At 48.1% G+C, this 25,881-nt stretch overlaps 1 protein-coding gene across 3 annotated transcripts in view; it reads right to left on the bottom strand.

Annotated features, from left to right (window-relative positions):
- Positions 1-25,845, bottom strand: part of TMEM181 (transmembrane protein 181) — a 47,553-nt gene extending 21,708 nt beyond the window's left edge. Inside the window, exons 1-6 of one of the 3 annotated variants that reach the window (XM_063096219.1) lie at positions 25,770-25,845; positions 15,584-15,687; positions 10,960-11,015; positions 9,078-9,168; positions 7,688-7,809; positions 3,781-3,891 (exon numbers count right to left, since the gene is read on the bottom strand). In XM_063096219.1, coding sequence (XP_062952289.1) covers positions 3,781-3,891; positions 7,688-7,809; positions 9,078-9,168; positions 10,960-11,015; positions 15,584-15,687; positions 25,770-25,777 — 492 coding nt within the window. In that variant the 5' untranslated portion in view covers positions 25,778-25,845. Of the gene's footprint in view, positions 1-3,780; positions 3,892-7,687; positions 7,810-9,077; positions 9,169-10,959; positions 11,016-15,583; positions 15,688-16,240; positions 16,313-25,259; positions 25,494-25,769 lie in introns of those variants that run through there. The other 2 variants (XM_063096220.1, XM_063096221.1) reach the window with 2 other exon arrangements.
- Positions 25,846-25,881: the final 36 nt, after the last annotated feature.

The following is a 25,881-nucleotide window of genomic DNA, read 5'->3' as shown; positions in this document are numbered from 1 at the left end:
TGGCAGAGGAGAGAGAGACTAACCTCTTATGTGTTCTTCTTTTAAAGCCCTCTGAACCACGCCCCTGACCACCATTATTAATCCACTCACTAAGGCACAGTCCTATAATCTAATCACCTCTTCAAGGCCCCACCTTTCAATTACCATAATAGGATTTCCCACCTTCCAAACAGACACAGTGAGGATCAAGCTACAAATACATAAAACTAGGGGGACACAACTGAAGCTTCAATGAGTTTGGGGAGACATTCAATCCACTACAAAACACTTTGCAGAAGGTTCTCTAGTTTCTTAGTGCACCTCTGCACAAGCTGCGGACATAGTGCTAACCCGTGATTCTCTGAGGATGCTGTGAGTGGGACCAGCAGAAATAGCACATGGAGCTCTTCAAGGCAAGGCTCTGGGGCACAAGGCTCCATGTGTCTGGGACCACCCCTCGCAAATATCACTTGTCTCAGTGGTTTTTTAATTCTTTTTTTAAATAATTTTGTCTTCTGATTATAAAGGTAATAATTGTTTATTATGGGAAATAGAGGAAAACAAAAAAGAAATTAAACATTAATCCCACACCTACAGACAGTCTTCTAGACAGTTTTCTACAATATAGACACTTCTAATTCATTCACTTTTTCTTCCTTTTTTTCCAATCAATATGTGGTTTGTGCTCTCTCTCCTATTTTGTGACCAGCTTATTACTTTTATGACTACAGAAGAATTCATTAATTAATTTTACCAGAATTCTACTGCTTTGTTCCCAACCTCCTGCTCTGAGGAACATAAACCTTTGTGTACACTTCCAGTTATCTCCTTAGAATAAACTCCTAGAGATGGAATTACTAGAAAAAAAAGAATATGTAAGTGGAGGCTTTTATTCACTGCCAAATTGCCCCCAAAAGTTAATCAATTTATACCCCATTAGCATGCCCAAGAAAACATACGCTGCCCTTGCATTTCGCCAACACTGGATGTTATCTTTCTTATCTTTAATATTTGCAAGGTTGATTGGTAGAAAAAAAAAAAGCAGCAGCAACAGCATTCCTTCTTGTACTAATTCTTTAGTTTATAGTGAGGATAAAGATAATTTCATAAGTCTGCCACTTTAATTTCTTAATCTGTGAAATGCTAATGTTTTTCTTCGATTCAACCAGTAAAGATTTATTTCAAGTGGAGTGGCTGGTTAGCTCAGTTGGTTAGAGAGCAGTATAATAACACCAAGGTCAAGGATTCAGACCCCTGCACTGGGCATTCTTTCCCCCCTTCCCCAAATAAATAAATAACATGTAAGATATACTGCAAGCCTAACAGTTGCAAGGCACTGTGCAGGTACTGGGAATATGAAAATGTATGAAAATGTAGCATGACCTTTCTGGGTGCTGGAAGACTGCTGCCAACGAGGAGCACTAGCCTTGGCATAATTCAAGGCAAGCGGTTCTGATGGTGCTTTCAGAACCATTTCTTTTTGAGCCCTACAGTAGGATCGTGTCACCTGTCTCCCATTAGCAGAATGACATGTACCCAATTCATCTAAAATAATGTCAAATTCTTTAAGAATAACTTTAAAAGGAAATGTAAAAAGCTAGAAAAGATGGTAGGACAGAACCACAACCTAAGACAAATTAAACAGTGGCCCAGACCCAGGTAATAAGGTCAGGATGAGCTACAGCCTACGAGGGAAAGTTCTGAAAATGATGAAAGGTTTTTTAGGGGACGATGTTCCAATAAAGAAGATGATGGACAGGAGAGGTCCCTTGCTTGAGAAACCTGGTGCTCTCTTCTTTCTGCATTCTTGAATCAGAAGGATTCTGAAATAGCAAAGTCTAAATCACAGATGGTTATCACAGGACTAGATCAAAGTGTGCCTAAGCTTAGGGCACGTGCCCCAGACCCTACGTGGGCTCAACCTCTGTACTGTGAACTTGAGGACACAAGCAGAACACTGATCAGAACTTCTGAGGACAAAGGTCCAGGAGATCATTCGCACAACAAAGAACAGAATCCAGACTCAAATTCAAAAGATCTGGAGAGGCTGGAGCAAGAAGCCAAAACAAATGAGAAGAAATTCAAGAACAAGGTCTAACCTCTGAGCAGTTTCAGAATTATTAGAAGCCAACCACAGAAGCAGAAAACGAAAAAGTCCCAACTTAGCAGTTACAGAGAAAAAGTCTGAGGGGTCTCTCCATTAGTCCGCAAAACACATGCTGACTGAGGGCTGCCGAACAAGCTGCCATCTGGGCTGCAGCAGCCCAGCCCAGGGCCACCTGCTCCTCCTGCACTGGGAACCTGGCCCTCAGCCAAATGACTCAGCAGCAGGCCACAGGGAAGGACACCTGAAGCCAGAGGTGTACAGAAGCCACACCCCCAGCACGACATAAAGACAAAGACCCCACAGGGGGTGAGAGAGCCGCCCCCAACTATCCGAAGAGCTGTCAGGAAGATGTAGAATAAAACTCACTTTGTGTAATCTAGAGACAGAAAATGAAAAGAAGCCATGTAGATGCCACACCAGCCCCCATCTATTGAGCGCCTACAACGCACAGGTGCTGTGCACTGTCCCAGCGCCACTGACCTCCCAGAGCCCCAGAGGCCCCTGGGAAAACGGAGACCACAGATTCAGGGCACGGGGCACAGGTGGAGGTGGCGGCGCATGTACAGCACACAGAGGACAGCCCCAGTGACACCTCAGTAAGGGGCACCGTGAGTCCACACAGAGCCGTACAGGGAACAAGAACACACTCGCAGCAGCATGATTCACAATAGCCACAAATCGCAAACAAGCTGAGTGCCCGTCACCTGATGGAGAAAAAGGTGTTCTGTCCGTACAATGACTATTACTCGGCAGGCACTGGTATCCACAACCAGCTGGATGAGCCACGGAGCACCGCGCTGAGTGACAGCAGCTGCTCACAAAGATCCACAGGTTGCACAGAGTCACACGCTGGGAAATGTCCAGATAAGGGAAACCCACAGAGATAGGAAGACGAGTGACTGCCAGGACTGCGGGGAGGGGACATGGGAAATGACCACTAACAGGTTTCTTTAAGGGGATGAAAACTCTGGAACCAGACAGTGGCATTGGTTGCACAAGTCTGTGAATATACTAAAAACCACTCAACCATACACGTGAAAAGGGTAAACTCTACAGTACGTGAATTACGTCTCAATAAAGTTGTTTTTTCTTTAAAGGTACCTGTTAGCGTTTTCATTTAATATTCACAAATTTGCGAGGTAGCTTTACAGATAAGAAAACTGAGGTTCACTAAAGTCATACTAGTAAAGGACGGAGCCAGGATTTGAAGCCAGCTTGTCTGTCCAATCTAAAACCCTCATCACTAGTCACTATGCTGGTTACACTGACTCCTGCTGAGCAGAGGAACAAGGAGGTAGATTTGAGTTGGGCGTGAGAAAGGACGATCTAACAATTAGAGTGGTGTCCTCCCCTCGCTAGAGGTTCCCGCAGAGTCTGAAGACCACTCACAGGGCTGGAGAAGGGGGTCCTGCCTTGCAGGAGGGCACACGTGATAACCCCTGATTACCCTCCAGCTGGAACACTACTATTTTAAATCTCAGAACACCTACGATTTTTCCAATTTCTATGCCGTTTCTTTAAGCTATTCTTGGTTCTATACACCTAAGAAATTGGATTTTCCTATAAAAACTTTACATTCTTCCACTGTCCAAAATAACATTACTTAGATGCTGTGGCGTATTTCAATCACTCAACAAAAGAATGGGAGCTAAAAAAATAAACTGGAAACACGTGCAGACCACTAGTACACTTACTGTGAAGTTCATTTCCTTGATGGGTAGCTTCAGGTGTTCAAATCCCACAATCACAGTATACTGAGTGTAATTCAAGTAGCCAAGGTGAGCCACAATAATTTCTGCACATTTCTGCAAATACATAAGGTAGATTTGTGTCTTTAAAGCAAACAAGCCTCACTCTCCCACCAACTGACCCACAAAGTAACACATTTCAACAACAGATGAGCAGAATTCATCATATCCAGAGAGCTCGCCAAAAGCCCAGAAAAAAGTCAGATGCCAGCCAAAAACAGTTCCTAGAAAGAAAGAACCACATAGATATTTTTGGAAACAAAATATATGATTTATAGTAATTTGACTCTCTCTAATTCGGATGACTGAAAATAATGTCACCTGCATAAAAAAGTGAAGAATGCAACATAAACCTAATATCTCCTTAAACACACTCATAGGCAGAGGAACATAAGCTAACATGCAACAGAACGGCAACCTCGGCCTAACTTGTCCTCTTGGCCCACCCTGGCAATCATCGTAGCGATGCACAGACTGAGTGGCAGATTTATCTTTCTCCCCTTTAGCCTGTCATTCTCTCCACGGAGCCCCCCTCGTGCCCCCAGCCCACTGCCCTCGTCATAAGGAGAGGCTGTGTGAACAGCAGTGAGTGATCATGTGGATGTGTATAGGCTTAGCTGTGTGCTGAGAGCCCAGTTCTTTGGTCCTTTGGAAATGAGTCAGGTTGTCCCCTTTGGGAGTGGCAGGGAGCATGGAACCCTCACTCGGGATGCAGAGGCGCACTCGCTGGCCAGGCATGGAGAGCGGGTCACAGCTCTGCCCCAGCCCTGCCACACAGGCCAGCACGCACTGCATCCGAGAGAATGCTCTCTCCCGGGGCTGCAAGATGGTCAGGCACAGCCCACAACAAGCAACCAGTTGCAGGCTTCCTGGACGGCATTGGGAAGAGTGGCTCTGAACTGGGCATCGCCCAGACACTTGATCAAAGGCTTCCGGAGCCTCGATGTCTGAGGTCAGGGTGAGAAAACAGGTTTGGGTTTTACATGAGAATCCTTAAAAAAAGAGGACAACTGGCGGGGAGGAGGCTGGGTGACACATGCCGGTGCTGATCTGAGGGTCAGGAGAGAAAGCAGATGGGAGGTGATGCGCAGTGACCACAAGGCAGCACGAGGGTCATGGCCCTCGACACCCCACCAGCGCACAGCCCTGGGCCCACGCTGAGGCCCACAGAGCTCGGCCAATGAGGCTGCCCGTTAGGGGCACAAGCTCTCTGCTGACCACACGCCCCACTGTCGACCCTCCCACGTCGGAAGCACAGGGTAATTGCTCTTTCTTATCCCATCTGAGCTGCGGCTTCTTTCCTGCCCGGATCAGCTTCCCTAACTGCGACTGCCCGCGGGCATGTGACCGTGTGGCCTGCGTGCACAGTGCACCTTTCCTCTGCCACAGTTGGGTCACACGGTGACACTCAGACAGGGGCGGCGTGGGACTCAGAAGGATTGGGAACAAATAGGTTTAACATAATTCAATGCATTTTTGCAGGACACTTCTTACACACTTAAGAATTTGTCTCGCTTTTTCGGGGGCGTTTTAATTAACAAGAGTTATATCTCAGGCCGTATGTACATTCGTGTTTAAAAAACTAAGTGAAACGTCCTGCAGCCTGGAGAGTCCCAAGTTCAAACCACAGTTCTGCTGCGGATTCCGATGCACCTCTGAAACTCACCCGTGATGGTTCCACAGCTTTCTCACCTGCAGGTGACAACCTTGCTACCTTAGGCAGACAGTGTTTTCTCTTCACATCAAAAAAAAAAGTAACCAAAGTGGGTGGTAAACATCTCTGTAACATAAAAATTCTGTGATTTTTTTAAGCCACAGCAGTGCTCCTTGCAGGGTTAGGGAGAGACATGAGTAGACAGGGAACAGAAGAGACGTTCCCAGGGGGTGATGGAGTGGAAACTGAGGTAGGCCACCACAGCATGGGGAAGAACCCTCGGAGATGTGCTGAAGGGCCATTATCAAGGCACGCAGCAGGGCGGTGCTTTGGGAAGTGCCAGTGGAGTCAAGCCAGCCCTCGGGTGGCCTGGCTCCATCCGAAGCAAAGATTTAGAGAGGGTGACCAACTTGTCCTGGTTTCAAAACTGAACATCCAATGTGCTAGGAAATCCCTTGGTCTGGGCAAACCAGGATTAGTTACCATAGCTTTAGGATAAGCAGTCACTGGCCAACTGTCTAGCCTGTGCCTCGGCCTGAGAAGAGGCCAGGCCAGTGCTGAACGGGGCAGCCGGCTGAAGCTGGATCTGCTGTCCTGCCTGGGGATGGGCGGAGAAGCCATCTGCTTGGACGATGGACCCTCAGCCCCGTCATCCCTCCTGCACTTGGGCACAGTGGAGGGACACAGGGATGCCTCACGCTGGTACAAATTCTGCCCACTCTCGCACACATCATCCACCTTGGTCCTCATCATGTTCCTAAGACAGGCAGGGAAGGCCTCTTCCCTACCACACAGATGAGGAAAATACACTTCAGACTCTGGGTCAGCCCCTCCACGCAGGTGAGAGACAGGGAGGCACAGCAAGGTCCAGCCACTCCTGGAGCCTTCCCTGGACACACGTCGCCTGCGACGCACACAGCAGTGGCCGCGGCTGCTGAGGCTGGGGGCTGACACTGTGAGGGCTCCGCTGGAGACAGCCCAGCCTCATCTCACCTCTCCATCCCAGTGCCCTCAGGCTGGGCTTCTGACCATTCCAGTCTCTTCTATCAGACCTCAACAGAAGAGCGCCCAGAGACAGTGGCCAGGCACTGTACAAGAATCTTTCCCTGCGTGAATTCTCTTCTAGAACAGGATGAACATGGCTAGTATTTTTACCCATAATAACTATACGAGCTCAGGAATAAAAGAGCATGAGCTTCTACCCAGGTCCCTCCACTTACTATCCACGTTACCTTGGGCAATGGTTTTGATCTCTATAAGCCTCGGTTTCTTCTTGTATAAACTGGGGCTCATAGTTTCCACTCCGTGGACCCACTGTGAGGATTTAACAAGACAACATACGGAGAGTACCTGGCTTCCGACCGTGTTATCTAACCCCTCGTCACCTGCACTGCCCGGTTTGGACACTCTCCAGCTCTCCATGCTGCCAAGATACTGCTGAGGCCTGACATGGGCTCCACGCCACAGCAGGGATATGGATCTGATTCTCCCAATTCTGAACCGAATGCGGCACTGAAGAAATCGAGAGTGAGGGCTCACCTCCCCCCTGGACCTTCAGGTTTCCTCTCCAAAGCCACGCACTGCACCCTGAAGTAGGTGCTTAGAACAGTAAGCCGCGGATCCTAAGAGGCCTGGCCACTCTGCCCCCCAGACACATCAGGGAGTTCTTCACACGGCTGGAAATAACCCAAAACCCCCGTGACCAGGAACAGCCACGGAATAGGTGCAGACCTTCATATGCGAGAGGTGGCCCATGAACATTCAGCTATGGACACACCAGGCAGTAAGTTACACAAACAGTAAAAACAGGTCCTATATATGCTCAGAGTATGTGGTGGTACGTATGTGTGCATGTGTGTGTGAATGCGTGTGTGTGTGTGTGTACGTGTGTGTGTGTGTGTACGTGTGTGTGTGTGTGTGTACGTGCGTGTGTGTGTGTGTGAAGTTTAGAAGAATTTTTAGGGGTATCAGTGCATAAAGGTAGATGAGTTTTCCATGCCATCTTTGCTATGGCTCCATTTTTTAACATAAGAGCAATTTTTTTTTTAATTGAAGCATTATTCATTATACATATATTTGGGGTTTAAGAACAGTTTTTCAAAGCCTCTTACAGTGCCCTACCTTCTACATCAGAGAAGCACGTCAGAAAAATAGCGTCAGGAGCCTGCTGACTAATTGTGGAGCATCGAACACACTCACCCCTGCACATGTGAGGGTCCTCGTCCGACTGTGAACTTTGTTGTGAACGTACATTGTGGTTCCATCTCGAGCTACACCATCAACTTTAACCGTCATGAGAAAGCTTGTCTGAATAGAAGTTTCTACCAAAGACAGAAATCCAGTGTCAGAGACCACAGTGGGGATCTCAGGCCTACAAAGGTGCTCGTCCGGCTCTCCAGTGGCCTTGGAGCCCGTGATGGACCTTAGGCCACTTTAGCCTCAGCACATTTGAAAACCTCACATTTGCCCAGCAAAGTAAAGCCTTTCCGTTAGATCCCACTTCCAGCCTATTACTCAGGGGGCCCATATCAAAACCTACACTTCAGATCCATCAGTTTCATTTCACAAAAGGGCAAATGTTTCATGGTAAATGAAGTTATATTTTTAATTTCCCACATAAATTTTTAATTTAACTTTACACCAAAATAGAAATAGATTTCCTGTTTTTTCTGATTATATAATTTGTTACTTTTCTGATTATACTCTCATTATAGAAAAATCAGAGAACAAAAAATACAAAGATGGCATCAAACACTTTAGATAACCACCTAGAGATAACCATAGTAACATTTTTGTGCACATCCTTCCAGATCATTTTCTAGACCCAAAAATATGTAGTAATATAAAACTTACTTATGCTTTTTAAAATGTTACAAAAAGGTTAAAAATGCATTTTTTTAACTTTATCTATTGTGGTCATGCAGTTATCTTTTGAAATGCTTTCTCAGCTGCAGTTCCTCATCTGAATCACAGGAAACAGAAAGTACTTTGGCCAACCATTCTCTCAATTCTCCCTAATAAGATATGAAACCAGTGCTATTTTAGGTGAACAGAAGCTAATTCATCATAAACAACAGATGTATTAGGGCAGGGTTTCTCAGTCTCCACACCATTGACATTTTGGGCTAGATAATTCCTTGTTGTAAGGATCTGTCCTGTGCATTGTAGGATTTTTAGTGGAATCCCTGGCCTCTACCCATTACATGCCAATAGACCTCCCTCCTCCCCAGTTATGACAAAACTGTCTGCAGACATTGCCAAGTATCCCCTCAGGGGGCAGAACTATTGCCTTACAGCATCAGAACTTACTTCTCTCCTAGATCCCCACTGAAAAATGCTGGCAGGTGCAGCACCTGCACCACACAGCCGCTGAGCTCCGCTGACCAGCACTCAACAGAGGAAGCATCCTAACTCACTATCTCCCACTGGAAGACATTTAAGGGGCTTCCAATTTATTATAAATAATAATGAACACCTTTGCACATCTATCTTTGAGCACTTGTCCAAATATTTTAAAGTCCTTTCAACAACCTCTAAAATATGATGCTTTGTACAAAGAAAAATCATCCCAACATGTCAGGCTCCATACCTTTCGATTGATCCAGCTCGACAACACATGTCAGCCATAGTTGCTGATTATATGTAGACAGTGGATTTGAATGTATTTGAATTGGCTTTAGCTGAAACAAACAAACAAACAAAAGTTAAGTAATCCATCTGACCTTTTCTTTGAGTCTACCAAATAACTCATCTTAACATACAAAATTTACATTAAGCAAAAAAGGCTTGAGTGTTAGCTCTAAAACAGAAACGTATGGTTTTCCTTTGGACAACGTGAGTGAAATCCTGCCTTCCAGAAGAAGAAAGGACTAACGTGCGGCTGCAGCTCACTTCTGTCTCTCATCGAAACCTCTAAGAGGGCGGTTTCCACCACCTGGAGCCCTGGGCCAATATAACTGAAATACCAAGAAAAAGTCATCTTGGAGAAAAAAATAGAGCAGAATGATGAGACATTTAATGAGATAATAGAGAAATACTTTCATATTCACAAGATAAAGTATCTTAATAATTATTTCCTTAGTATCTGTATGTCTACATATCACTGTTTGACATCTGTTATTTTTAGCTTTATGAAAGTCTTATCGCCCCCAGAGAGAAAAATTAGAGGGGACCGTGTTGCCGATGATTCTTCTGTATGAAAGACACAATATTGGTGTCTAACAGCAGTGGGACACAGAGAGAGCTGTTTAAGGAGCCCACCCATGGTTCCAAAGAAAGCATTATTTGAATGCCTCATCTTTGCACGTAAATATGTTGGTTCTGTGTTTTAGTACTTCTGTCAGGGTCTCAATGAAACTCCCTAAAACCAAAGACTTGCCTAAAAGCCATCAAGGAAATGAAACCTATCAAGGGTGACACATTATCTTTCTAGAGTGAGGATGGTCTTTTGAAAGCAAGTCAGTTTGGGTGGGATGGCTGCTATTTTCAGTGTCAAAAAGAGACTTACTCCCTGAGAGACAGAAATTTTAAAAGACCAACTACTGCCAGGAAACTCCCCGGGGCACATCTTCAAATCAGATCATCAGCCCAAGTGTTAAAGAATACAGAGGAATGCAAAGGAAATGTGAACACGGGCTACGGAGAGGCCCTTTCAAACTAGTAGTAGCAGAAGAGCCAAAAGGTACAAGTTTTAGGAAATTTTTCTTCTTTTGACTTTTTGAAAAATTCTAAGAGTAGAAACCTAGCCGGGAGGTGGGAGAACAGGGAAAGGAGGGGATTTGGAGTCAAATAATCAGATATAAACTATACATGTCACCATGAAGATGCAGGACAACTGTGTTAAGTCTGTAGATAAAAATGTTGCTCGACACACAGAAAAATAAAAGGGTTTAGTTGATTGGGCTTTCACAAGTTAGTATTTATTAAAGAAAACCAAAAAGTTTCCGACTGAGAGGACCTCTGTTTTCCTCTCAAGATGGTGAAGAACCGAGGCACATTTAAAAAACTCAAAGGATATTTTTAATTTAAACTGAGTTTACGCAAGGAATACCAAACAATCATTACAAAGCACTGATTTCATTAGAAACCTGATACAGAGACCGAGTCTTAACGTGGACAAATATAATAAGAAAGGATCAAATACTTAAGTGATTATTGTTAAAACATAATCTAATAGAACTTACAGATGTGAGGAATTGGGATGAGTTAACCATCCCTCAGAAATGAATTGCTGCTCCCTAAGAGGTAACGCCATCCCTCCTAAGTACTGAGGTATTTATTACAGCAGAAAAGGTCATTCTAGTAAACATGATCCCAGAGGCCCGCAGCTGACCGCGGGATAAGAAATGTGTCGCCTGAGAAGTGAGCCACAGGGCAAGGGCAGCCTATCCTATGCCTGCCAACCAGGACCACCTCGCAGTGACCCGCAAGTTTATAAGGCCCCACCAGCTGCCACTTAGGCCCAGTCTTACCTTTTTGCTATTATTTAGTGAAAAATTAGCTGCAGAAGTCTGGATCACTTTGGGTCCTAAAGTGTAACAGAAAAGAAGGAAAAAAGCAGGTTATATCTACACTGACAATTTATTATTTTTTCAAATGCCAAGAAAGACTCATCCGTGACATGGAGGTGTGGTCTTATTCACCTGGTCTTTCTCTAGAGATTTTATGTATGAAAGTAAAACACAGAAACACAGACACAGAACATCCACTCCGCCGTGTGTCATGACTCCCAACTCCCCAACGCAGTACGAGCAACAAATGACGCATAGGCTCTCCATGGGAACCCCCCATGCTCTCCATGAGGGCTCTCTCTGCAGAGCATGGACCCTCAAAAACATTAGCTATACAGACACTGTCCATATATTTTGTAAAGTATAAAGATTTCTTCTAAAAAACTAACGCATATTTATCTATTCATCCAATTAATCTAGTCTCCCAAAAATATTTACTAAGCAGGGAATGTAAGAAAAAATAACATATACTAATATAAGCATAAAAGCATAAGGCTTTTCCTAAAATAACAGATATACGAGCTTCACAGATTCTTTTTGTCCGCAGTTTTTTTTGTTGTGGTAAAATATGCACAACATAAAATTTATCATCTTAATTATTTTTAAGTGTACAACTCAGTGGCATTAAGTACATTCATCTCATGCAACCTTCACCACCAGCCACCTCCACAACTCTTCCCATCTTGTAAAACTGGAAACTCTGTCCACACTAAACAACTCCCATTCCCCCTCTCACAGCCCCTGGCAACCACCGTTCTACTTTCTGTCTCTATGATTTTGACCACTGTAAGCAACCCAAATAAGTGCAATCATACAGTCCTTGTCTTTTTGGGTTTTTTTGTCTTTTTCGTGACCGGCACTCAGCCTGTGAGTGCACCGGCCGTTCCCATATAGGATCCGAACCCGCGGCGGGAGCGTCACCGCGCTCCCAGCGCCGCACTCTCCCAACTGCGCCACAGGCTCGGCCCAGTACTTGTCTTTTTGTGACTGGCTTATTTCACTTAATGTAACATCCTCAAGATTCATCCATGTTGTAGCATGTGTCTGAAATGCCTTCCTTTTTAAGGCTGAATAACATTCCATTGCATGTATATACCACATTTTACTTATCCATTTGTCTCTCAATGGATGCTCGGGTCGATTCCACTATTTTAACTACTGTGAAAAACGCTTCTATGAACATGAGTGTACAAATATCTCTTCAAGACCCTGCTTTTAATTATTTTGAGTATATACCCAGAACTGGAACTGCTGGATAACACGGTACTATTTGCATGAAATATCCTCTCCCATCCTTTCACTTCAACCTGTGTCTTTGGATATAAAGTGAGTCTCTCGCAGACAGCATCCACCTGATGGTACAGCAAAGGTCCCTTCGGCTCTGTTCACTTTTTTTCAATTTTTTTTCTTTCTGTTCCTCAGACTCAAAAATTTCCACTGTCCTATCTTCAGGTTCTCCGATTCTTTCCTCTGCCTGTTTAAATCTGCCTTTGAATCCCTCCAGTAAAGTTTCATTTCAGTTATTGTACTTTTTAGCACCAGAATTTCTTTTTGATTTCTTCTTATGTTTTCTATCTCTTTATTCCTATTTCCATTTTGTTCATATTGTTTTCTTGACTTTCTCCATGTATTCCTTTAGTTCTCTGAGCATCTTTAAGACAGTGGTTTTAAAGTCTTTGTCTAGTAGACTCACCATGCAATCTTATTCAGCAACAGATTCTGTTGGGTTTATTTCCCCTTTCAATGGGCCATATTTTACTGTTTCTTTGTATGCCTTGTGATTTTTTGTTGAAAACTGGACACTTAAATCTAATAATATGGTACCTCTGAAAATTAGATTCTCTCTTTTCCCAGGGCTGGTTGTTTTCTGTTTTGCTTTTTATGGCTGTGATTACTGCAGGTTGTCTCTGTGCTGAGCACCAGCCTGAGTTGTAAACTTAAGGTCTTTTTAATCCTGCACCTTCCTCTGGGCAACCATGGTGACTTTCTAATTTCCCCTGTACATGTGTTTGCTTCTGAATGTCCAAGCCTTCTCGTGGAAGCTGCAAGCCTTCCACAGACTCCAGAGTTCCAAAGTAGTTATATCAGAGAGATTCTGCCACTGCAATTGCTGTCTAGGTGGGGAGACAGATGCCCGGTGCTTCCTACTCCACCATCTATCCAGAATTCTCTCCAAGCTTCATAGGTTCTTACACTGTAATTCTTCAGGGCTTTGGCTTCAAAAGAAGTAGTCAAAGCAAACACCATGAATCTGATTTTAACTTAATCTAGAACCAAATTTGTTCTAAGTCATATCACTCTCAATTTGTGATGCCAGTTTTCTGGGCAGCCTCAGTGACCATCCCCAGCCTGCCGCCAACAATCCTCCACTCAAACGTAGGTGAGAAACATGTATGTACATCAATCAACACAGTAACATGTCTCTGGAATGCATTTATGCATGCTGAGAAGGATGTCTATGTAGGAAGGAGGCTTGTATCCACAATGGGTCTTCTTTTAAACAGATTCACAATCAGAGTGGATTCCTAACCCAGAAAGTAAGGCAGTCTGGTCTCCTGGAAAGAATTAAGAGCTGCAAGTCAGAAAAACCAGGACTCTAGTCTTAGCTAATTAGGCTTCCTAGGTCTCAATTTCTTCATTTGCAAAATGAGGGTTACTTACCCCATGGTCTCTAAGGTACTCCCAACTCTGAAATAATAACAACCTTACCACATAAAGTACCTAGGAACAGAGTACTTGTGATAGTTAATTTTATGTGTCAACTGGGCCACAAGGTGCCTAGATATTTGGTTAAACATTATTCTGTTGTGTCTGTGAGGGTGTTTCTGGATGAAATTAACATTGGAATCAGAAGACTGAGTAAAGCAGATTTCCCTCCCCAACGTGGGTGGGCCTCATCGAATCTGTCAAAGGCCCGAATGGAAAAAAAGGACAGAGCAAGGGAGAATTCACTCTCTCTGCCTGGGCTCTCTGCCCTCGAGCTGGACATCAGTCTTCTCCTGCCTTCAGACTCAGACTTGGACCTGGACTTGCGCAGGAACTTAATACCATCAGCTCTCCTGGCTTTCAGGCCTTCAGACTCAAACTGGAACCACATCGTTTGCTCCCTCGGGTCCAGCTTGCTGATTACAGATCTTTGGACTGTAATCTTGGGACTTCTCAGCCTCCATAATCACGTGAGCCAATTCCTTACAATAGTATATACATTAATATACAGATCTATCTCCTACTGGTTCTGTTTCACTGGAGAACTCTGATTCAGGACACTCTGGGAAGAAGGAAAGGAACATGGAAATCCTGACATCATTTTCTTCACTTAGTCTTGGTGCATCTCTTTTTATTTCTGCAAGCATGAAGCAGGGTAGACATAATCATGTTTAAGACAGAGAATGGCTTAAGGAAACAAGAGTTGGCTGAAGCCCCATTGAGACTGGAGATCATGAGAATATTAATACCTTGCCTACACATCTTAAAGAACAGTTGTGAAAATCAAGTAAGATAATGGATATGTCTTGTGCTGTGACTAATATAACTTCTGTTCCTTGGTGACTTAACAGGAAGGAAAAGAAGTTGGCTACAGGTGCTGTTGTTACCAACACATCTTCATCACAACCATCATCAGGTGACTTGTACCTGAAGAGTCATCTTCTCCCCCAGTTCCTCAGTCTAGGTTATTTCAGTTTAGGTTTAGAGAATAGACCTTTGAGGCACAAATGCCTCTGGAACAGGTTAAGCCCAATTGTAACTCACACTTTAGTGTTAAGTGCATCAATTGCATAAACACCTACCAGAAACTACCTTCACTGAAAAAAAATATTATTTAAGAGGGAAGAGGGAAAGAAGAAAGTGGGGGAGGAAGAAATATTCTCCAACCTAAGTCAGGCTCCTGGTTGCCTGCCCTTTGGACAGCACTGAGGAGACCCGGATTTCTGGGATCCTTGTGAAAACCACTAGACTTCTCTGGTTCTCCATTTTCCATCTGTGAGAAAGGGGGGTGGCTGGATGATTTCAAAGGCATTTTTGAAGCCAAAATCATTGTGGTGTAGCTCTTACCCTCAAACAACATGCCATAGAACAGTAGGGCTGGTGCCCTAAAGACAAGGGATCTGTAGGCTCCCACCTGGAACGACCATGCTGCTACCCAGTGCTGTTCCCATGTCCCTGCCAAGAGCTCAGGATGTCACCAGAGCAGCATCCCAGCCCCACGCAGTGCATCATAACTCTTACGTGGCCCACATCCACCATAAGGCAGCAGGTTCTGGATTCCCTAGTACCCATGGTGGGCCTGGTGCACAGCATACTCTAGAAAGGTTTTCTTGACCAACCAAAGAGCGGCCGAGGTAAGCCAGAGCCCCCGGCTGCTGCACAGAGCATGACTAGGTTTATCTGGGCCTGCTCACCGCTCCCCTGTGAGAAACACAGGTGCAGCCACAAGTGCAGGGCTGGGACCCCCTTCCACCCAGTGGGTTCAGGGCGAAGTGGCATGTCCCCCTCCACACTGAGGCCCTTGGCAGATGGAAGCAGATGGGTACAGCTGGGCTGGCTGATGGTAAAATGATGAAATGGTTAAAAACCTGAAACTTACCTTTGATCCCGACAAAGACGGTCAGGCCAAAACAGATGAAGAAGACAACAAACACGAGGACGAAATGGCGCTTGGAGAGTGTGTAGAGCCGCATGGGCGCCAGCCTGGGGAGCAGAAGCCAGTCAATGAGGGACAGTCAGGGAGATGGCACGGGGTCCCCAGGAGGATGGCTGTGCAGCCACACATGCCAGCCCCTCACTTCAGAAGTGGCCCTGCTCTGAAACCAGGTGCCCCCCCCCCCGACAAAAGAGTCTCGAAGACCTAGGTGACCACTTCAGGGAGCGAACCATGCTCTGTGGACAGTGCCTTGCCACCCCAGTTTGCTCAGGGAAGCCCAAAACCACGCCTCACAGCAGGAGAATGTGACGTGGCTTCTATGCCCAACAGGGCACATTTCACTGTGCCACATGGGTGGTGGCCAGATCCCCTCTACTCACACTCCCACCTTCAGCTGTCAGAGCAGAGTGACCGTCGAGGACCCTAACTCACTCACGCAGCCAAATGCGATCTTCACAACCAGGCCCCGCCTGGAAGTCCAGGAGCCACCAGGAGCTCCCTGCTAGCCCACTATCTTATTTTTCCCATCCAGGGTCTCTCACAACTTAGGACCCCTCCCTCATTTCACCCTGTCCTGGTGGAGGGCAGCCGGACACTCACGGGGGAAGTCTGCCTTTGACGTAACTCAGCAGGATGCCTGCAGTGTTCTGTGACTGGCACCAACATGGGACTCCACTCGGGTCCCCTTCTGCCCAAAGCAAATGCCAGTGGGGTAGGTATCATGCCTCTTAGAACTCCCTGTATCAGGGGCTGGCAAACAAAAGGAAAATCTGCAAAGGACCAGACCATCAGCATCTGAGGTTTTGCGGGCCAGCGGGCCTGTCACGAGTACTCAGCTCTGCCTTCAGAAGTGGCCAGAGGCACCACATGAACGCACAAGCGTGGCTGTGTTCTGATTAAACTTCGTTTACAAAGGTGGCAGGCTGGGTTCAGCTGGCAGTCGGCTCACCCTGACCCTGTTTCTAAAGAGGAGCCCCACAAACCCAAAGGGATGTGAGCGAGGGAGCCTGGTCCACACTGCTAGCACTCCTGGTCTCCAGAGCTGAGACAGCAGGGAGGAGCCTGGCCACCTGTCACATCTGCCAGACAGGACGGGCGGGCGGCAACACACCCACCCTGGGAGGTGGAGAAACAGGCTCTGCTGGGAAGCAAGGGAAAGGTCATTTATTCATGGCACAAAGCTCACACGGGTATGTGCACACACACCCCCACCTTTGCATGCCCAGGCCTGCTGCGGGGCAGGAAGTCAACCGCTCGGGCTGGACACAGTCTCAGGGCAAAGGAGAGGCCCACAAGCCACCTCTGCGCTGACGTGGCTCTGCTGACACCCAGTCGGCTCTCCCCAGCACAGCCCATGTGACCGCCTGGTGAGGGAACTTTCAGACCAGTGACACTGGGTTCACGGTGAAGAAAGAAAGAATGAGCACCGCCGTGGTTTCCTTTGGGACCTCAGTCCAAGTGCTGACGCGCAAACGATCCTGCTGGGTATGAGAAGGGAAAGCTAGGGCCCAACAGAATCTAAGCGGCCAGAGACCCTTAAAATACTAGCTCTAGAAATGACCTCAGGGAGGAAGCCCAACAACCCCTTCCACTTACAGGTGGAGAAACTGAGGTCTGGAGATGGTATAGTAGCCCGAGACGTCACATCTCTGCCTTTGGCAGTACCTGCTGCTCCCCTGGAAGGAGGCTCTGGGTGCAGGACCCAGCCACGGGACCCAGCCACCCCTGATGCCCTCCTGGGAAAGCCCTGCAGAGGTGTGTGGCCGGCCCAGCCCCAGAGGAGCAGCGCCCGCCATCTCTGTTATTCCAGGTTTTGTCTGTTACTTAGTTTCCTGGCATGGCGTGTTGATGTGTAGATACATTTTTGTTTTAACACTCCACAGAAGGGAAGATTTCTAGGCAGCTGCACGAGGCATTTCCATGTTGAAAAAAAATTACACGAAGCTAAATGGACTAGATGCTGGGGAAATGCAAATAAAATCTGTAATTTAGCTATGAGCACTGCACTGATGGAGTGTCCTGGTTTTGATAAATGCGCCATGGTTACGTGAGATGCCAGCGTTAGGGCAAGGTGGGTGAAGTGGGTACAGACACACTCTGTGCTACCTTTGCCGCTCTTCTGTAATTCTAAAATTGTTTTAAAAAATGACACACATCAATTGTGAGCTCTTCCATTGCACTGTTCTCAGGGTGACACCCCCCCCCCCCCCGCAAGGAGCAGCAAGAGCTCCCCAAGTAGAGGCTGAAGGCACAGGTTATTGGAGGCTGAGAAAAAAAAAAAGAATAAGAACAATTATATTTTAAATTAATTTTTAAAATGCGTTATTGACCCCCTCAAAGCAGTTACTCAGCAAGTGAGAAGGAATGCTGAAAACAGAGGCATGAGAAAGGGCAGCCCGGGAGCCAATGCCCACAGCACATGCCCTGCCCGGGCACCTGCCAGTCTGCTCCTCAGACGGCTCACGAAAATCCACTGTTTCCCCTTCCTTAAAACTTCCACTTAAATCCAACTGACTAGAAGTTTTCCTGGTTCAGCAACCAAGTTGCCCAACTCAATGGAAAAGAGAGAGAAAGCATTGTGTTGAGCCAACATAATCAGAGCACCCCCCACACCGAGTGAGGCTTGCTGGGTGGAGGGTGGGAGACACACCCTAACCCTGCTACTTTAATTTTCCTGACAAGCAGCAAACTCCACTCTGGGACACCTGCAGTCCAGAGACCCTCTCCAGGGCTATCCTGGCCCAGGGGACAGCACCAAGTCAGGATAACTCCACGTGATAATGCCTTCCTCTCTGTGGTTCTCTCTGCACTCAGCTTCCCATCTAAAAGCTTTACCAAAAACCGAGAGACTTCTGACATCCCAAAACATCACCCTATTTCAGATAAATCATAGGTCTAAAACTACTGCTCACAGTCAAAGCAAACAATGGGATACATCCTGAGAAATGAGTCATTAGGCAATTGCATCGTTGTGCGAATATTGCAGAGTGTGCTTACACAAGCCTAGATGATACAGCCATCCACCCACCTACAACCTACGGGACACCATCGATGACCGTTACAGCAACACGTGGCACATGGCTGTGCTTCGAGAAGCCAACATGAAGACAAGAGAAGCAGCAAGGCCTCCTGGGGGCCTTCCCCACAGTTCCCATCCAACCTTCCCATCACCCTGCCTGCATCCTGCGCGAATGCCCACCTCCCTCAGTCGCTGCAGGGCATTCTGACGGAGGTGCTGGTGATACCCAGCTCATAGAGGAGAAAGCTCAGACTGAGAAAGGTTTGGGAACTTGCTCTAGATCCCAAAGCTACTAACAGCAACACTCAGGTCAAGCAGCAGACTCCAGAGCTCAAAGTCTATAACGCTTCCCAACCTGGTCAAGCCACACTCCAGACCTGCCACTTACATGTTCTCCTGATTTGAAATGCTCTCTTCTCCCTGCCAGACCATCTCAATCCCACATGGCATTTAGGGCTCACCTGTGTGTCCCACCTTCTCCATGAAGCGTCCCCTGCTGCTCCATCTCTCAGGGCTGCTCTCGTCCGTGAACCGTGGTCTGCACCACGTAGCTGAGCGCCTGTCGACAGAGCACCAATCTACCTGCACGGACAGCAGGCATGGCACATGACGGGCCTCCAAACAACATCTACGCAACTCCACTGCTGTTAGTTGTTTCAGAAGCGTTTATGTAGTTTCCTCAAGTTGGTGGTGAGAGGCTAGGAAGTGGGGAAAGAGCTCCCCAAGTCCTACACACCCAGGCCAAGTCAAGCACACCAGCTGATGGAGTCTTCTGCCTTGCTAACCAGGGCAGGAAGATCCTCCAAACCCTGCCAGCTCTCCACGGTGCCTCTCCTGTTCCGGATGGGTCCACGCATCAGTGCTCCTCTCCAGGACCATGCATCTTTTCACACTAACCATCTAGGACACATACTCTCAAATTCCAACCTAGCTGCAGCCCTCAGGCCTTTTGAAGACCTTTCAAATGCAGTGAGACCATCCCCTAAAAGCCCCCTTGGACTCTTTGGGTCCCTTCTAAATTAATCTGACTTTCATGGGTGCTTTAAGATATCACACACATATTTCCTAGGGAAACTAAAAACTAAGCTAAAACCACCTTTACTGGAAAGCCTACCCCCAAACTGCAGGTATAATCTAAATGGCCGCGAGCCCTGACTTCTCCATTATGCAGCTTCATAACCATTTCCCAACGGACTACTTGCAAGTAAGGTGACGTCTGTGGAGACATCCAATCCACACGAGAAAACCGCTGGGAAGCTTCTGCGTAGGGCACTCTGCAGTGAGTGTCGCTGTTATCCCCCTGGGTCACACTTGCATCACGCTGAGCTTTGTCTCGCTTCCCTCGTCCACTCTCCCTCCCTGATCTCGTCCTGTCTCTGGCTGGAGAGAGCACACAGGCGTCAACAGCTCCCTCACTTACATCTCAGCCCAGCCTGTTCCTCTCAACTCCGGCTCCTATTGAATGGCCTACTTCACATCTCCACTTGGGTATCTCACAGGCACCTCACATGTGACGTGTCAACCCCTGACCTTCCTACTAATCTGCTCCTCTGCAGCCTTCCCCGTCTCAGGACACAACAACTCCAACCTTTTAGATGTTTAAGCCAAAAGCTGTGGATGCCACAAACAGCCCAGAACAGCGGACAGACAGAAACCATCTAGGTCGGAGGGTCCTGGAGCCACTGGAGTAACACTGGCTGGACCCCACCTCAACTTCTGGAGAGCCCAGATCAATCTCTTGTTATGTAAGCCCCTTTTCATGAGATATTCAATGAAAACCAAAAGCTTCCTACTGATACACATACCCAAAAAATAAACCAAAATTAAAAATGAAACTCAAAATACTAAGTCACACAGGTCCAGAAACCTATCTCAAGTCACTTGGAACTATCCTTTCAGAACACAAGACAGTCACCAACCACCCCTGTCACCAGGCGCTGTCCTTCCTATGCCACTGATTCCTCTCTCCATCCCTGCCCCCAGCCCCATGCACCCATCCTGTCTCAGGTGAGGCTGTCCTCAACCACTCTGAGAGAAGTCAACTATCTTCCTGCCTGCAGGACACGGTGCACAGGGCTGGTTCAGGAGTTTACGGCAGGTGACAGACTGCTCATCCACATGCACGCACTCCCCCAACCCACCCCCTCCCACCTCCCAGCGCCCAGCACCTGTGCCCAGCAAGTGGCAGGCCTCGGCAGCCTTGGATTTCTTTCACTCCCGCTCACTCTTCCCTGGTTTTATTCTTTTTTCCTCTGTGTTCTACTATTTTCCCTGCTGTGATAAATTACCAAAGACTGAATTGCAAAATTTAACCTTTCTCCCCCAATGCTGTCTTTTAATGTTGCCTGTGGCTCTGGCCTTTGCCCTTTGCTTCTGCAAACAGGCCAAAGAAGCTCCAAGCTGCGCCTGTGCAGGAAGCCTTGTCCCTGGCACCACGGTCTCCAAGGCCACACACGCTTGGTCAGGATGTCCCCTCCTCCTCAGCCAGAGAGCCGCATCCCCATGAGACCCCTGAGCACCTCAGCACACTTTGGCCACTGGGCACCCCCCTCTCGTGCAGTCCTCGGCTGGCAGGAGCCTGTGAAGCGGAGCAGCGGAGGAGGGGCGGGCGCTCCGTGCACCGGCGTCCCGGTGCGGTCCTGCCAGTGAGGGACCGCCACGTGGAGAGAGCTGGGGTGTGCAGGGAATGAGACAGAACACCTCGAGTGGCTGTCGTTAAGCAACGGGGGTAAAGAGATGGGAGGAGAAACCAAGCACCCACCATCGCTGCCTTTTACAGAAGCCCAAAGACAGCAGCACGCCCACAGGGCTGCAGAAACATCACCCAGGAGGCCGAAGGTGTGCTAAAAGACGGATTGTATCTCACTCAGTCACAAATACAGCAGGGAGGAGAGACTGAAAATATGTTAGTATTACAAATTTTGCTACTTGTTCAAAAAGATACCCAGATTTCCCACTGTTGAATTGAAAATTTAGGAGCTGAGCGGTGGAAAGGGACTTTAAATCTCTCAGCCCATTCTCACACTTCGTTAAGATTTTATTTTTTCACAATCCGTATAAAAATAATCTCTTCTCCTGTGGTCCGAAGCCCCAGCCTGGGGCCTGTCAGCCCAGCTGCCCACTTCCCAACCTCACGACTGTGGCCAAGCTAACTAACTCCCCAGGGCCTCAGCTTCCTCATCTGCAAAATGGGGATAAGCAGAACCCTTCTCTCACAGGGCTGTCGGGAGGCATAAGCGAAATAATAAACATAAAGTGCTCAGAACAGTGCAGTAAGAAAGTAGCAAGAACTCTATCATGTCAGTTATCAGAAGTAACAGTTGTGCTTTTTCTCCTCCCTGTACTTTTTTTGAAAAAATTTCAGTCTTCATTCTAACAGTCTCTCTGAAGACCCCCTGTGTAAAAAGTCTCCTTCCCGAAGAGGACGGCAGGAGCTGGCATTTCCTGAGCACCTACTTGATACAGGCTAGATATGTCCCTGTGGCACAGGTATCACCCTCCCATTTTACATATGGGAAAACAGAGGCTGGGGTGAGGGGGCATGCACCCGCTGAGGTCCCAGGCAGCAGGAGTGGAGGTGGGATTGGAACCCACAAATGCACCCTCAGCACGTGAAGGTCAGGGGTGGAAAGCAGGCCCACCACTCCCTCTCACTCATGCTCTGCCCCTCACCAAAAGCTTTCCTTTTTTAAATAACCTACCATTTAATGGGTTTTGAAAAGACACTTCTGAAAAGAACAAGATAAGAATTCTGAAATTTCAATTGGCCAAGTTGAATATATTACAAATAATTTCTTCAGCTACTCAAGAATTAAGTAAGCTTCAAAAAAGCCACATTCAAGGCCCAACAACCTCAAAACACATTTTCATAAACAATGCTCTAAGCTCCTCCAGGAACCATGAATTCATGTGTGTCCTTTCTAGGCCACAAGCCCAGTGACTCACGCAGGAGCACGCTGATTAGGTCACTGAATATCCTTCCCAGGCCAAACGGACCAAGGAAGCAGGTCAAACACTGGTCAGTGAGTGTGATCTCGGCACAGACAGTGTGCTGGCCCCAGGAGCAACACTCCAACCCATTCCGGGAAGTGCAACCTAGAGGTCAAGATCCTGGGCCCTGCAGGCGACTGCCTGGGCTGGGAGACCTCTTCACCTGGCCAGCAGGGTGACCTGGGGCGAGGCCCTCTACCTCTCACAACCTCCAGTTCCTGAACTGCAAAATTCAGGAAACTGACGGACCACATCACCTGTGGTTGCTGTGATAATTAAATGTGATATTACATGGAAGCCCTTGCTAAGTGCTCATTAATTGCCAGCTGTTGCTGAGAGGGAGCAGAGCACAGAGGTCAAGAGTGCGGGCTCTGGAGCCAGACTGCCCAGGCTTCAGTGTCAGCTCTGTGACTTACTAGCTGAGACCGTGAGAAACTCACTGGACTTCTCCACACCTCAGTTTTCTTTTTTCTTTTTTTTTTCCCTGACTGGTAAGGGGATCGCAACCCTTGGCATGGTGTGGTCTGCACCACGCTCAGCCAGTGAGCGCACCAGCCATCCCTATATAGGATCCGAACCCACGGCCTCGGCGCTACCAGCACCGCACTCTCCTGAGTGAGCCACAGGGCCAGCCCCCACACCTCAGTTTTCTAATCTGTAAAATGGGGAGGATAAGAGAAACTTCCTCAAGGAAGGGTGGATGTAAGGAGTCCATGAAATGATAGATGTAAAGTACTTACAACAGTATCTGGTGCACAGTAAACACTAAAGAACCTACCTTTTATTATTTCTGGAGATCATTTTGGTCCACGAAAAGAAGTTATTGTAAGAGACACAATCCTAAACAACCACGGTTGCAGAAATAGGAGACTGACCCAAGCCTGGTGTCCCCTCAAGAGCTGGAAGACTCGGCAGGCCTGGACCCTGAAACAATAGCTGGGCCCCACAGTGCTTAACTGGTCTGTGCCGCACTTCACTGCCAGTAGGAGAGGAGCCTAGTTAATACACCTCTACACTGCGCAGGATGAAAGAGGCATATAAAATACACTCTTCTAAAAATGGTTTGCTGTGCCAAGCAAGACACACACAAAAGGACAACCTTATTTAAATTTGCAGAGAAATGCTACAGTAAGAGCAAAGCACAAATGAACTTGTGAAAGCCTCAAGTAGGCATAGCCCTGTAGCTCAAACAGGACATCATGTGAGCCCTGCACCATCCTCGAACGCTCGGCGTCCCTCCCGTTGCTGGCATCATCAGAGGAGGAAAGGTTGCAAGAGACCTCAGGTTAAGCTTTAAGAGCTGGGAACTGTTCTCCTGACAGGTTTTGATGGCAATCTCTCCTGCCTTTTTAAAAAGAGGAAGCTGGGCTGAACGTGAGTGAGGTCACAAGGGCCAGGATTTGCAGTGGGACCGTCCCCTATCCTGAGCAGTGCACCAGGCAGCCCCTGCCCTTCAGGCAGCTCTATTCTCTGACCCCCACCCCCACCCTCGGCTTCTCTTACTGCTCCTGTCCCTTCTTGCCTCTGGTCTGGGCTCAGGCACACCAGCCAATGAGAGCACTCGGACCCTACCAGGCACCGAAGTCCAGGACATGTTTCAGATTTTCAGGCTTGATTTTTAGCAGGATTTTATTTGCTGCCAAAGATGTTTTTTCAGTTTCCAGGCCAAAGCCATTCTGAATGGTGGACGATGGTGGCTGTCTGACCTCCAGATATCCACAACCCACCACCCCATCCCCTTGTTCAACAGAGCCTGAGCCACTGCACTGCGGGAGACGGTCCAATCTCCACTAAGTCCTTCATTCAAGCTGTGCTTAGCAGGTCCTCCTCGGGACCTTTACTTAGTTAATAGCTTCCGTTTGGTCTAGCTCCCTGTCCTTTACATAGCACAGACCTCTGGCAAGATTCCCGTCCTGGCCAAGGCCCACAGAACCTCACACTGTTTCCTACTGAAAGGGCTAACAACACCAGGCTCGCCCAGGCTGCTGTGTGGTGCAAGGTGAGGTATTGAGAGGACCTCCTAAAACATGCACAGTCACTGTGCTACAGGGCACAGCTCCGAAGGCACCGCTCCCCTGGCATTCCAAGAGATGCTACTCACGCAGGCCACATGTGAATGCTGCCTCCTGGAGTTGTGCAGAGGCTGTACTGCTAACCCACCTGCACCTGCCTTTTAATTAAAACAATGGTCTTTAAAAGATCCACCTGGGTCTGACATTTTATGCCAGTCCAGTTTCCCACAATGTGCTAAAGTGACCAGCCAAAACCAGAAACTTGTGAGGAAGCAGGAGGAAGCAAATCTCCAGCGCAGGCGCGTGCAATGTGGCAACACCCCTGGATGTTACGAAGGTAGTTCGAAAAGTTTGTGGAAAAACAGAATTAAAACATGACACAAATCCGTCCTTGAACTTTTTGAAGTACCCACGTAATTCTGACCATGTCCACACTCAGAGAAATCAGCAGAGTCCAGAGCAGAACCTTCCCGCCTCTAAAACCCCAAATAAGCCAAGACACGCACAAGGTCCCACCTGAGGCTGCCCGGGGTGGGGGGCTGCCGCGGGGTGGGGGCTGCCGGGGTGGGGGGCTGCCGGGGTGGGGGGTCCCTCTAACCTCCTGCCACGCGCGGCTGCACACCGCGAGGACTCCAGGTGCTCCTCCTCCGGGGCTTTCTGCAACTCCACTCAGCGCTAAACCTCTTTTTAATTCTCTCCTTTACCGGACGCCTATAGGGGACACCCAAGTGACTCCGTGACATCAAAAGCAAGCTTTAGGGATGGCGTCCACGGGGCCCAGGGCAGGTTTGTCCTCATTCAAAGCCCTGCACTTCACAGAGGTGGAAAGGCCCGAGTCAGCGGACTGTGGGACTCATAACAGCATCCCAGGGTGCAGGGGCTGTGGCCGGCGCCGGCGCGCGCCCTCGCCAGACGCCCTGGGAAGCGCGGCCTCCCCCCGGCGCGGGGCGCTCGGGCGCTTTCCACCGAGATGTGGCGCGTGGGCCGCGCGGGGGCTCCGCACGCACAGCCGCCCCGGGGAGGGGCCGCGGCGCCACCGGCTCGCCCAGCCCGCCCCGCCCCGCCCGGCGCGCCGCAGCCCCCGCCGCGCCTCCCGCCCGGCACTCACGGTTCCATGTCCGCGCCTGGGCCCGCCCGGCGCCCCGCAGCAGCCGCGGCAGCCACAGCCGCAGCCGGCCCGGGAAAGCTCATCAGAGCGCGACACCGGGCGGTCACGTGCG

Source organism: Cynocephalus volans, chromosome 5 (genome assembly GCF_027409185.1).
Source record: "Cynocephalus volans isolate mCynVol1 chromosome 5, mCynVol1.pri, whole genome shotgun sequence".
Taxonomy (NCBI): domain Eukaryota; kingdom Metazoa; phylum Chordata; class Mammalia; order Dermoptera; family Cynocephalidae; genus Cynocephalus; species Cynocephalus volans.
Note: the sequence above shows the minus strand (reverse complement) of the source record. Positions and strands in the feature narration are given on the sequence as shown.